The sequence below is a fragment of the Daktulosphaira vitifoliae genome, unplaced genomic scaffold, assembly GCF_025091365.1.
Source record: "Daktulosphaira vitifoliae isolate Bord-2020 unplaced genomic scaffold, ASM2509136v1 Scaffold_1, whole genome shotgun sequence".
Classification (NCBI taxonomy): Eukaryota; Metazoa; Arthropoda; class Insecta; order Hemiptera; family Phylloxeridae; genus Daktulosphaira; species Daktulosphaira vitifoliae.
The window spans coordinates 36753471-36766586 of record NW_026099572.1 but is presented as its reverse complement, the minus strand read 5'-3'; the positions used below and the strand labels follow the sequence as shown (position 1 = coordinate 36766586).

Genomic DNA, 13116 nt, shown 5'->3' with positions numbered 1-13116 from the left:
TACATAGATCATTTCTTACAACACTATGATATGGGGTTTTGTGATTACCTGGAGTTGAAATAGAATTGATAAGTCTATTTTCAGTTTCTATTTTATAATCTATCAATGAACATTTCCTCTCATCTATTTTGTGAAATGTATTGTCTGAATTTGAATTTTTATTATCACTTACAATTTCTTTAAAACGCTCATTTATAATTGAGATAAATTTTTTGACAATCTATAATTTCAGGAGAAATATTATATTAAATATTTTTGTTATTTGACTAAGTTCAATACAAGTGCTCTATTCAAATCAGCCAAACGCCCGCATTTTGATTTAGTGTTTCTTTTCTTTAACCGTTTTGAAATGTGACTCTACTGTTGCATTACTTTGACTCACTGTTACATTAGCACCGTTATCAGCTTAAACATTCATAATGGAAGTAATTTACAATGAATACATTTTTCAAATAAATCTCATCATAATAAGACTTATTTAGATCATGTTGATCACTATTTTCAATTTTATCATGTACCTCTTTTTTAATAATTTGAAATTACAATTGAAAAGAGATTTACTAGTGTTTGTGAAATAAACTAGATAAACTAGTGTTTGACGAACATAAATCATTATCTAATGATTTCAATTTATCAGCTATTAGCATTTTTGAGCTGTCAATCGATATTTTTCGGCAATAGAATCGATAATATTGTTTAAAAACCAATCCCCTTTAACTATAATTTAATATATAGAAAGCCTTATTTTAAATTCACAATAAAAAAAAACGTTCCCGCCAAATATGCAGGTGACGAATAATCTTTATCTTAATCACTTACACTAGTACTACTTTAACGACAAGATACGCTTCTGAGAAACGTTCCAGACAAATATATATCACCAAGGGAAATTCGACTGACGATTCTAAGATGTTTCCCCGGTGGCATTTCTATTTTGGACAATTCAATGCAAAATGGTATTTGAAGTTACCCACTATTAATATAATTAAATTTAAATTATCAATTAAATTATAATAAACATAATATGTAATATTATTTATTACTAGGCTCCGCCTAGCTGGGGCTCCGACCCAGACCCGGAGCCCTTCGAGCCTTACGCACCTTCGGGCCGTCATCATAAGTAGGCCACTGATTCCGGTAGGGGTACCCGGCTACGCAGAGCACGATAAGTGTTTTTCTGAAAAAATATTACATCAGAATCAGTGCAATAAAGTACAGTGGACGCCGCTTATTGGACTCACTTTGGGACCTGATCATTTGAGTCCATTAACCGAATGAGTTTAATAAACGGCGTCCACTAATATTTATATATATATATATATATATATTCATATTATATAAGAGGTAACGACGAGACGAAAATTAAAATCCTACGAAGACTATATAATATGTATATTTGTAATATTATACAAAGTTAAATAACAAAATAAATAATAATGACAGTAGTCATAAATGTCAATAAAACACTAATGAAACTAAGTTCATTGTCCCACTTGGTCAACCATTCGGTGAAAATTTCTTTTGTCATCCATGCATTATTATTTGCAGAATAGTCGACCGGTAGATTTTTAACACCGGGGATTTTTACTTTTACCAATCACAAGCAGTTTCTCCCTGTTCTCCATGTGGCTTAACAAACGAAATGTTTTCACGTTTCTTCCATCGGTAAAACCAACCTTCTGTTGCTACAAAATTATTTTTGTCCATTTTTTTCGCGAGTTCCTCAGCTTTTTGACGCAACAGTGGTCCTGTAACTCGGGCATCTTTTTCTCTGACTTTTGTGAACCATTGTTTCAAAGCGTCTTCAACTTCTTCTTCTTTACCGACTCTTTTTCTTTTCCGGTTTGAATTCACATTTGCTAATGATGCATTTTCGATTTTCTGTCGACTTTTTAGCATCCTACCTAGTAAACTTTGAGACACGTTTAACTTACATGCTGCTTGTCGCTGGCTCATTTGCGGAAGCTCGTCATATTTTTTAAGAACATCTAATTTTTCTTCTACACTCAAATCACGTCGTTTGTTCATTGTAACACGAAAAATGAAAATTTTTACAGAGAACGTAAACACAAACAACACACTGTACACGACGACGTCTATTCATACACTACCTGTCGTACTAATTGACATTAAAGACTGCTTCGTTTATCGTGAAAAGGTAATTTATTTTATCTCCACGATAAAAGCAATTTTACTAGGACCTACTTATAACGTATTTATAGCACGTTTGTTCAATGTATGTACACATTATTTTTATTTATCTAATTTTCAAATGACCCTATTAACCGGTGTGTGAGTCGAATATACGAATTTTTTGCTGTGTGTTAGTATATGTGTAAATAGGGACTAGGCGTTTTGAGTCAATTAACCGTGAGTCCAATAAGCGGCGTCCACTGTATATATAAAAATATTATTATTAAAATCAGGAAAATTCAAAAAGAGAATATAGTAAAATGTATTGGGTATAAGGTTGACGTACGTTAATGAAGTATTCCCTTTAGGCTTATTCAAAAATTATTTTAGGAGAGTATTTAATATTTTTGACTTTGTTAAACATGATATAGAAACTTTTTTGCTAAAATTAAAGTAATGATGAAAAAAAGGACATTAGGTCCTTATATATTAGAAGTTGCCTAAAAAATATTGATAGCACTGGTTCAAGGAGGGCCCATATCTCTCTTAAATACATCCCTATTATACACAAAAATTATTAATAATCTAATTATAATAATTGTGTTTATATTATAGAATAATTAAAAAAAAATTTAGCAGGTTATTATACATGGCACATTGTAAAAAATTTAATTTTGATAAAAATATTGGTAATTGCGATTTAACGTTGAACAGCAGTTATCATAGATGATAGATAAATCATATATGAGAAAAAAAAGATTATTAATAATGTACTGTTCTGATAATGAAAGTAAAAACTTATATAATTATAACTTGAAATTTATACATAACATATACTATTCCTTGATAAAATATAGTACAAATGCAAAATAGTGTCCTAATAATAATACATATTACACCATATAATTACGGTTCATAATAAACGTATGAGCAGAAATGAATCAATGCGCACATTAAAACCATGTGCGTGGACTTAGAAAAAAAAAAAAAAGCTCTTAAAACGGTGAAAATTTCAAACCTTAAGTCGTAAAATCGTCATTTTCCGTTAAAATTTGATGAATTTCAAACGCTCTTAGCGGCCAGAGTTTTTGTCGGATCTGGAATTTTCCGATTTTTGGCGCTTCCTCCGCACGTACAGAACGCCGTGGTATGATTGCGAATCGTAAAAAAAATCGTTTTCATATCATAAAGTGTCGCAAGAATTTCGGGCGGCGCGCCCTGGCGTCTCGACCGCATGAAAAAAAAAAAGCTCTTAAAACGGTGAAAATTGAACGAATTGAATTGATTTTTTTATGATATCTCAGGAATGTCATTGGGCGGGTCTGGTGAAAATTTTAAACATTAAGTCGTAAAACGCTGGCGTCAGCGAGCGTTTTTCTCAAAAACGGTTGAAATTTTAAAACGCTCGCGGGAGAGCGGCAAAAATTTTCCGACCTTCGCCAATAATTTTCCCGTAGTCTGGTAACTGAGTACTTTCGTTGAAAAAAAAAATTTTGAAAATCCGAGCACGCTAAGTAATTTTCCCAGAAAAGCATTTTTTTCCTTGTTCTATTATATAATAAGATGTAATATACATGATAAAGTATATTACATTAACTTTAATTTAATATATACATAAAAGTGTCAGACTTTCCGAAACATTTTCAAAATTTAAGTTGAAAAAATTGTCATTTTAAATCCTCCCTGTGGTCAGGTAAAGGGTCAGATTTATAAAAAAATATACCAAATAATAGGTAAGAACATTATGCATTTATAAAAATATATATATATTGATTTGGTTATTTTTACAAATGTTATGGCAGTTTTAAGTAAAAAAAATTGAAAAAATTTCGAAAATTATCGATTTTTAAATTTGTAAATTTTTTGGAGATTTTGGAAATTTTTTCAATTTTTGAGGGTAACATCTTTGACTAGATACGATTTGTGATCTTTTGTCGTATCAATGAAAAAAATCGGTTTGGTGAGAGCTAAGAAAAAGTGGTAACAGACACAAAAAAAAAAAAAACATATCATAGTAAAACCAATACCTTCCAGCTTCGCATCGAAGCTAATATGCAATTGTTACTATAAATGTAGCACAAGAGCCAGCAAAAAACCTATTTTAAAATTAATTAATTTAAAAATGCAAATGTTATTTCGTCTTCTGTGCTGAATTTCGACTTTTTAGAAATATCTTCTCATAAGGAGAAACTATAGTGATGGGGTCCTTGATATTCATTGAAGTAATTAAATATAAATGAGATAAAAATTATAAAAATTTTTAATTTTTTTCCAACTCATAAAGTGAAAAAATGAATCTCGTACACCGACATGACATACTTTAGTGTACTGACGTGAGAACCGTACATTAAATTTCATTGTTTTTCGTACCCGTACATGTGTGTGTATCATCAATATTATATATATACAGAGTGATTGACTAACTATGCCTCACGAATTTTCTTTAAAAATATTAGTAATATCGTATATGTAATTATTTTATTTGTTATAAATCTTTGTTGAGCTACTTGACAAGAAAAATGAAGATTCAATCTTCATCCCTCAACCCTTAAATCAATATCAACTTTAGTTTTTCAAATAGCAACCCAGTTTTTTTTTTATTAATCTTGTTAATAATAAATAAAAAAAAATTTTCTCAAAAAAAAAAAAAAATCAATTTTAATAAATTCTAAGCGAGATATTACTATTTAAAGTTTAGGGAATTTAACAAATAAAACAGTAGTCGGGTAAATATAGTATCGTTATTATTTAGTGTGCCGATAAGAAGTGGTAGCGCTTATCGATTTACGATCCATAACGTTCTCGTCTGTAATGATTTTTTCTTAATAAACCCTAAACTTTAGAGAGCCGTGGAGCGCTTAATATTTAATAAAATAAAATATTTTTTTTACAAAACATTTTTTTTTATTAAACTAAATCTAATGGTATAAAAAAAAAATAGTGTTGCCATTTGAAAATATGAAGTTAACACTATTTTTAAGCAAAAGGGATGGTGGTAAAAATTTAAATTTTCTCGTGAAACAGCTCATCAAAGATCCATAATGATTAAAAAAAAAAAATTGTTTATAACTCTTATATTTTCAGAGATAATTCGTGAGGCATAGTTAGTCAATTACTCTGTATAAATTTAATAAGCAAATTTTTTTAGTGACACGACCCGCCACCTTTATCAGTCGTCGTTCTATTATTAGAATTTTTGTTTGACTGACCAATACCGCGTGCCATACGCCACGGTGCAAAGTCCAGCAAGTGCCACACGACCGACGACGACTTGGCGCAAATGATATGTTGAGTATTCTTCCCGTTGTTAAAGTGATACCGTCGATGATATACGCTAGCGGCTCTGGACGTGCCGCATGACTGAACTCGACGAACCAATCCGTACCCGTGCACTATCGCTATCAATACTTTTAACTATACGTGGATAGTAATTTGGATTTTTAAAGATGATCTGAGAAGAGTTCAGGCAATTTGATTATTTAGATAGTATAGAATAATATATAGATATGATACTAAGCGAATTTGCGCTCCCACCAAGTGTCAGTTCTTTGTTGTACGTACGACCACAGAATTGCTTAAGTATATGTTTCATAGTATTATGTGGCTACATCTAGCGGTAGGAAAAAGCGTTATACTATATAATTAATTGGTAACTGAGCGGTAACCGACATATGTTAGTGATAAGAAGTGGTGTATCTGTAATAGGTAGTTTCACACTCTTTCAATTTTGATATCTTAATAACTGGGTCAATTTTGCTATAAATTTTATTTCCTTAATACTACTCAAAAATTATGACCAATAGCATAAAAATTACATAATTTGTTGTAAGATGAACTATCTTAATAAAAGGGTTTGTTAAGAAACAGTTAATGACTTAACAGTCATTTTATTTGTATTTAATACTCGCGAAATACCTATTGAATGTGTTATTATCTCGATTACTAATTTTTTATCATCAAGATATATATATATATATATATATATATTTATGTGATAAACCAATACGTGATACATTTCATAATAGTAACATTTTGTAATAAAATAGTTATTATTATATGATATTCTTATTATATTATCTATATTTTAAAGTACAACACCTGTAGTATTATAGATATATAATAAGGTAAACTATAGGTCTACTTATAAAATAAATGCAATTTATTAAGTCTATTGTTTGATATAATGTTTATAGTATTATCACTCGACTTTTTAAAATATAATTTTACATTTTAGGTTTTTAGTGGAAGTACGTGTTATTGAAACTAAAGTACTTCAGGCTTTTTAAAATGAGTTTAAAGTAATCTATTCAAGTAATAAAAAATGTCTGTAGGTACATTAAATAATATATTGATTCAATAATTTTTATTCTATTTATAGTAATTAAAATAAATAACACAAGATGTAATCAAGTATCATGATTTTTAGAGTTCTTATGAACCTTCAGATAGTAATATATTTCTAATTCCATAATTATATTAGCACAACTTTTTAAACTGCTAGAGGAACAAAATAAATGATGTCACTAAAAATGAAACGTAAAAACATAATGCAGTTATTAAGAGAGAGAGAAATTAATGTAATGATAACAATTTATAACAAAATACAATTTTTAATCTTATATCATACTACAGGATCATATTCGTACTAAGTATGCACTCAAAAGTCAAATATCTAGTAAATGTATTACTAAACTTGGACTTCTTACTGAACTTGAAGGACATCGAGGATGTGTCAATTGTTTAGAATGGAATGAATGTGGAAGGTACTTTAATTAATTTGGTTATTGGTTAATTTATTTTTATTTATAGCTTTAAAAAGTTCATTAAAATTTTGGTTTATTATTTAGTATTTTAGCATCAGCATCAGATGACTTTCAAGTTATATTATGGGATCCTTTTCTTCAAAGAAAAAGATTATCTATCAAAACTTTACACCGTGGTAATATATTCACCGTTAAGGTTTGTTGTTAAATATAAAATTAATTTTATAAATTTGCTTATTATTAATTGTTAAAAAGACTCGAGTTGTTACTAATTTTCTCTAAAAATATTTTTGACACAAATACATAAAAATCTAATGCAAATATAGATTTTACGCGACAAAATTAAAACATAAAACTTATTTATACGTCAAAGTATATGACTATATACAATTTGACTAGTTTTACTATAAGTTGCAAAAGAAATTACTTTAAATATGTTCCTGTCTTAAAAACTTTCAACTTTATGGTTAATATTTTTATTTGTTCAATTAATTAGAATAATAAAATTACATTATTGAAATGTTTAGTTTTTACCTAACTGTCATGATGATATTGTGGCAACAGGAGCGGGTGATTGGTGCTCTCATACTTACAATGTAACAACTGGAAAACAATTGAGTGCTTGTACTTGTGCTCGAAGTCGTGTTAAAAGAATAACTGTTGCAAATGATACCCCTAATGTTTATTGGAGTGCGTCAGAAGATGGCACCATAAGGTTTGTTTAGTTAAAAGATAATATTTTATCCATTCTTTTTTAGTTATATCAACCTTATCTAATTTTAAATAGGCAACATGATATGAGAATAAGTCACCAGTGTAGTTCTGAACAAACCAAAAATGTTTTGGTATTTTTACGTACTCATTTAGGAACTATGGCTGAAGCAAAATGTTTAGCTATTAATCAGATGAGAACTGAACAACTTGCAGTAGGGGCAAATGATCCATATGTTCGTTTGTATGACCGTAGAATGATTCGTTCATTGACTTCTGTAAAGATGGCACCTACAGGTCCTCCTATAAATCAATCAGTTGATCTCCCCTTAGCTATTTTTCGTATTGTTGATACTGTAGAGGATAATATATTTGCAAGGACTAATAATATTTCAGAAAATAGTGTTCAATATTTTATTCCTGGTCATATTTATTTAACTGATGTGGAAGCACATCATAAATATCAAAATATTGGAACCACATACTTAAATTTTAGTCCTAATGGTCGTGAACTTCTTGTGAATTTAGGAGGAGAACATATTTATCTTTTCAATTTAATAGATCAAGTAGAAAGTACTTTTTGTGTCATCCCTAAAGTTGTAAATAAAACACGTAAGTTAATTGTTAAATAATTTTTTGAAAATTAAATATTTACACTTGAGTATAATTTACAGGTGAAAATGGTGAAGGGTCATCAATAGATATTCCTAATGAACCAACTCCAGTTTTACAAACAATATTACCAATAAAAGTAGAAAAACTAAAATTAGAGGTAAAACAATCTATTGCTCCCTAGTTAAATTAAATTGTAATAATAGCTTGCAATAATAAAACATTCTTAAAAGATTGCTTAAGTCATTTATATGATTATTTTATTGGACTTATATCTATATTGATCCACAAAATCTAACTTTTTATTTACAATAAAATTATTACAAGTTATTTTAACTGGCAATATTTGTATCAATCATTCTTTTTAAAAGCTGAGATAGTAAACATAAAGAAATATCAATATCTATTATAATAATTATGTGTGAGGGTGTATTCCGTTGTGCACCGAAATATAACTAATAATTATAATAAAATTGAGGTTTTTATTGCACTTCAAAAATGTTGATTTTCATTAAATATCATTGAAATATAAAAATTTTTTATTAGCTCCTAAAATTTTTATAGAAATGACTTATTATACTTAGAAAAATTGTCAAAAGTTTATATTAATGTAAATTAGTTATTAAATTTAAAATTATTTTATATTTAATAATATGAACAAATTAATAATCAACAAATGTTTGCTTTTACAGGCTAATTACTTGTTTGATCAAAAAGAATACACAACTGCAATACGACTGTACAACCAAGCTATTGATATGTTTGAATGTAGTGTATTATATTCAAATAGAGCTGCTGCATATATAAAAAGAAAGTGGGAAGGTGATCTTTATGCGGCTTTACGAGATTGTGTGACAGCATTAAAACTAGATCCCAATCATATGAAAGCATTTTTTCGTATGACAGTATGTTTATTTGAATTAGGGAAGTTAAAAGAATCAAAAATTTACTTAGAACAGTTTAAATTAAAATTCCCTTCATATAAAAGTAGCCCAGCTTACAAGTCACTTAGTGCAGATATAATATCTGCTGATGAAAAATGTAAAAATGTACCTCAGCTATCTTCAAGTGGTAAGATAAATTAAAAAAATGTATACTATTATATTAATCAACATATGACATTAGATGATAGCAAAAAACTATATTATACATCAGTTACTAATTATATTTTGTATGGGTTAGGTTGAGTTTAAGTCAATTTTTATTATTTTTCAGTAGAATCGTTTGAAATATTATTTTTATAAGAATTAATATAAATGTAAATTTTGAAAATTCAATAATATTAGATTATAGCATAATTTTAGTGTTGTTGTTAATGCTAGTGTTAAATTTGAAATATTTATAAGCCAAACTCATTTTAACCAAAATTGACTTGCACAACTTTTTCTCTAACCCCTACATTTATAATTATAATTTTTTTTATTCTGTTACAAATAAAACTAACTTCAATTTATTTCAATTAAAATAAAATAAAATTTCATTTTAATAAATAACGAATTATTATTTAAAATACAATCAGATTCTTCTATATTATTCCTCTTTTTGGAAAACTTCTTTAAGTATATATTCATTTTAGATACTAATGAAACATTTAATAATGAAGAAAATGAACTACCAAATGATTTTGAACAAAATCAGAAAAGTAAGCTAGAGGAACACTGGCGTAAGCATGCAAAAGATTATCATCATAGATATTATGGACATTGTAATACTTCTACTGATATTAAAGAAGCCAATTTCTTTGGGAGGTAATTTTTTATTTATATTAATGTAGCATAAATAATTAAACAAAGTTTTTTATAGTCAAGGTCAATACATAGTAGCTGGTTCAGATGATGGTTTATTTTTTGTTTGGGATAAAAATACAGAAAACAATATACTTGTTTTAAAAGGTGATAGTTCAATTGTTAACTGTTTACAAGCACATCCATCAGAATTTATGTTAGCAACAAGTGGAATTGATAATGTTGTGAAATTATGGACTCCATTGCCTGATGTAAGATCTTAATTATATTTCTATTATTAAAAATATTGAAAGCGAGTCTTAAGCTACTTACTATACCTATTTATTAATAAGTAATTATTATGAATGTGTTGAAACTTTCATGGATTGTCATATTATTTGAAAAGCTTGAGGATTTATCCATGTTTGCATGGAACTCTCAAGCTTTTCAAATAAAGTAATTATTATTAATGATGATAATAATAAAAAGAAATAGAAATAAAATTCAAATTAAAATGACTACCGAATAGAACAGATCTTAATGAGAGTTTTTATGACTAGTCTGAAATTATAAGCATTTATAAATTTTGTTTAAGTCACTTTGAAGAGTCCTAAGTTTATACAACATTTGTCATAGGATAATATTATTATAGCGCAAAAATATTTTTTGTCTTAGGAGTGCATAAACATCTCTAATCCTCCCTAAAACCATAACCATAATATCAACACATTACTAATTTTTAAGTCAATTAATAAAAATTTGTACTGGTATTCAGAATAACTTAACAATTTTTTAAATATATGTAATCCAGGCTCTACTTATAACTTTTCATTGTATTTTTTTTTATTTGAAATTTTTTCAAAATAGCTAACTTCTAGAATTTTTCTTACAAAAAATTGCAATGGATCAATAACAACTTAAGAATAAATATTTATTGAGTAAGAAGCATTTTAATACATAGTGGGTAATGCAAGTGGAGTATGCAATATAATTATTCATCAGTTCAAGCAATGACCTCATATTACTACACTTGTATACATCTATAAATTGTATTTATTACACACATAGTTTTTCAATTTTTTGACAGAAAAACAAAGAAAATTCGTAGAAGACAAATAAAGTTTTTTTTATCGCATTGTATATACATTTGTTTAATATTTTTAAAAAACATCAGAATTTTCAAAACAATATTTTCTTTATCTACTAAATATAGTATAAACCTAACTTGATATCTGTTTGACACTTTTTTATGGTAGTCCATTATTGCTTCATAGATACACATGTCTAGTTGTCATTGATATACAAAAATAAGTCTATGTTCCCTTGCACTCCTATAAAATATGTAAGAGAAGGTGTTCAATCTCTTCTGATTGCTTATAAGTTTACTATTCTCACAAAATCTAGCATTGACCCTAAATACAAGCTTCACTCACCTATGCTATAAATCCATTCCATGTATTAAAATGTTTGTAACTCAAAAAATACTAATTATAAAGTTGTTATTGACCCATTAACTTTTAGCTTCGATGCGAAGCTGAGAAGGTATTGGTTTTACTATGATGTGTTTTTTTTTTTTTGTGTGTTACCACTTTTTCTCAGCTCTCACCGAACGGATTTCTTTCAACGATACGTCAAAAGATCACAAATCGTATCTAGTCGAAGACATTACCCTTCAAAATTGAAAAAATTTCCCTCGTTCCCCGTAAATGGGGGAAACCTCCAAAAAAATTACAAATTTAAAAATCGCTAATTTTCGAAATTTTTTCAATTTTTTTTACTAAAAACTGCCGTAACTTTTTCAAAAATGAACATATCAATATAATTTTTTTTTTTATAGATGCTTGATGTCTTTACTTATCATGTGGTATATTTTTTTTGTATATTTGACCTTTTTGCTGCCCACAGGGGGGGATTTAAAATGACAACTTTTTCACAAAAAATTAACTTTTTCAACTTAACTTTTGAAAATGTTCCGGAAGGTCTGACACTTTTATATATATCTTAAATTAAAGCTAATGTAATATACTTTAATTTGAAAAAAAAAAATTTGACCTCTGGACTTGTCTTCGTGGTGAAAGTTGACATCAAAGTTAATAAAAAATTACGATTTTTGTAAAATAATTTTTTTTTATATTTTTAACTTAATAATGCTCTAACTTTTTCAAAAATGAACATATCAATATAATTTTTTTTTATATAGATGCTTGATGTCTTTACTTATCATTTGGTATATTTTTTTTGTAAATCTGACACTTAATCTGCCCACAGGGGGGGATTTAAAATGACAACTTTTTCACAAAAAATTAACTTTTTCAACTTAACTTTTGAAAATGTTCCGGAAGGTCTGACACTTTTATATATATCTTAAATTAAAGCTTATGTAATATCCTTTAATTTGAAAAAAAAAAATTTGACCTCTGGACTTGTCTTCGTGGTGAAAGTTGACATCAAAGTTAATAAAAAATTACGATTTTTGTAAAATAATTTTTTTTTATATTTTTAACTTAATAATCCTCTAACTTTTTCAAAAATGAACATATCAATATAATTCTTTTTTATATAGATGTTTGATGTCTTTACTTATCATTTGGTATATTTTTTTTGTAAATCTGACACTTAACCTGCCCACAGGGGGGGATTTAAAATGACAACTTTTTCACAAAAAATTTACTTTTTCAACATAACTTTTGAAAATGTTCCGGAAGGTCTGACACTTTTATATATATCTTAAATTAAAGCTAATGTAATATACTTTAATTTGAAAAAAAAAAATTTGACCTCTGGACTTGTCTTCACGGCGAAAATGGCTACCGAATGCTATTTTCGTGTGAAAATTCTCGATTTTATTATTTATATTATATTTAACTTTATAATGCTATAACTTATTGAAAAGTTTATGGATCCACACAATTTTTTTATGAGAAATAATATTTTTTAATAAACCCTTTTTCATTCGACATACTTTATCTTAATCGAGATATTAATAAGGAACCAGCAGATCAAGTAGCTTTTGGAATAAAACACCAATTTTTTTAAAATTAAACACTATCTAAAGATTTGCATCGAAGCGTTTATTTTTGATAGTGATTTTAATCACTGTCAGATATCATTATACTTGATCCAACTATACCACGTCACAACTGTGCCGCGACCCCCGTGTGCTGGGTTTTTTT

General features: G+C 27.7%; 1 protein-coding gene across 3 annotated transcripts in view; it reads left to right on the top strand.

Annotated features, from left to right (window-relative positions):
• Positions 1 to 6132: 6132 nt before the first annotated feature.
• Positions 6133 to 13116, top strand: part of LOC126904000 (WD and tetratricopeptide repeats protein 1-like) — an 8980-nt gene continuing 1996 nt past the window's right edge. Inside the window, exons 1-11 of one of the 3 annotated variants that reach the window (XM_050682620.1) lie at positions 6133 to 6257; positions 6368 to 6444; positions 6512 to 6710; positions 6766 to 6896; positions 6981 to 7092; positions 7424 to 7611; positions 7684 to 8219; positions 8282 to 8379; positions 8912 to 9290; positions 9796 to 9967; positions 10023 to 10215. In XM_050682620.1, coding sequence (XP_050538577.1) covers positions 6648 to 6710; positions 6766 to 6896; positions 6981 to 7092; positions 7424 to 7611; positions 7684 to 8219; positions 8282 to 8379; positions 8912 to 9290; positions 9796 to 9967; positions 10023 to 10215 — 1872 coding nt within the window. In that variant the 5' untranslated portion in view covers positions 6133 to 6257; positions 6368 to 6444; positions 6512 to 6647. Of the gene's footprint in view, positions 6258 to 6367; positions 6465 to 6511; positions 6711 to 6765; positions 6897 to 6980; positions 7093 to 7423; positions 7612 to 7683; positions 8220 to 8281; positions 8380 to 8911; positions 9291 to 9795; positions 9968 to 10022; positions 10216 to 13116 lie in introns of all 3 variants that reach the window. The other 2 variants (XM_050682629.1, XM_050682636.1) reach the window with 2 other exon arrangements.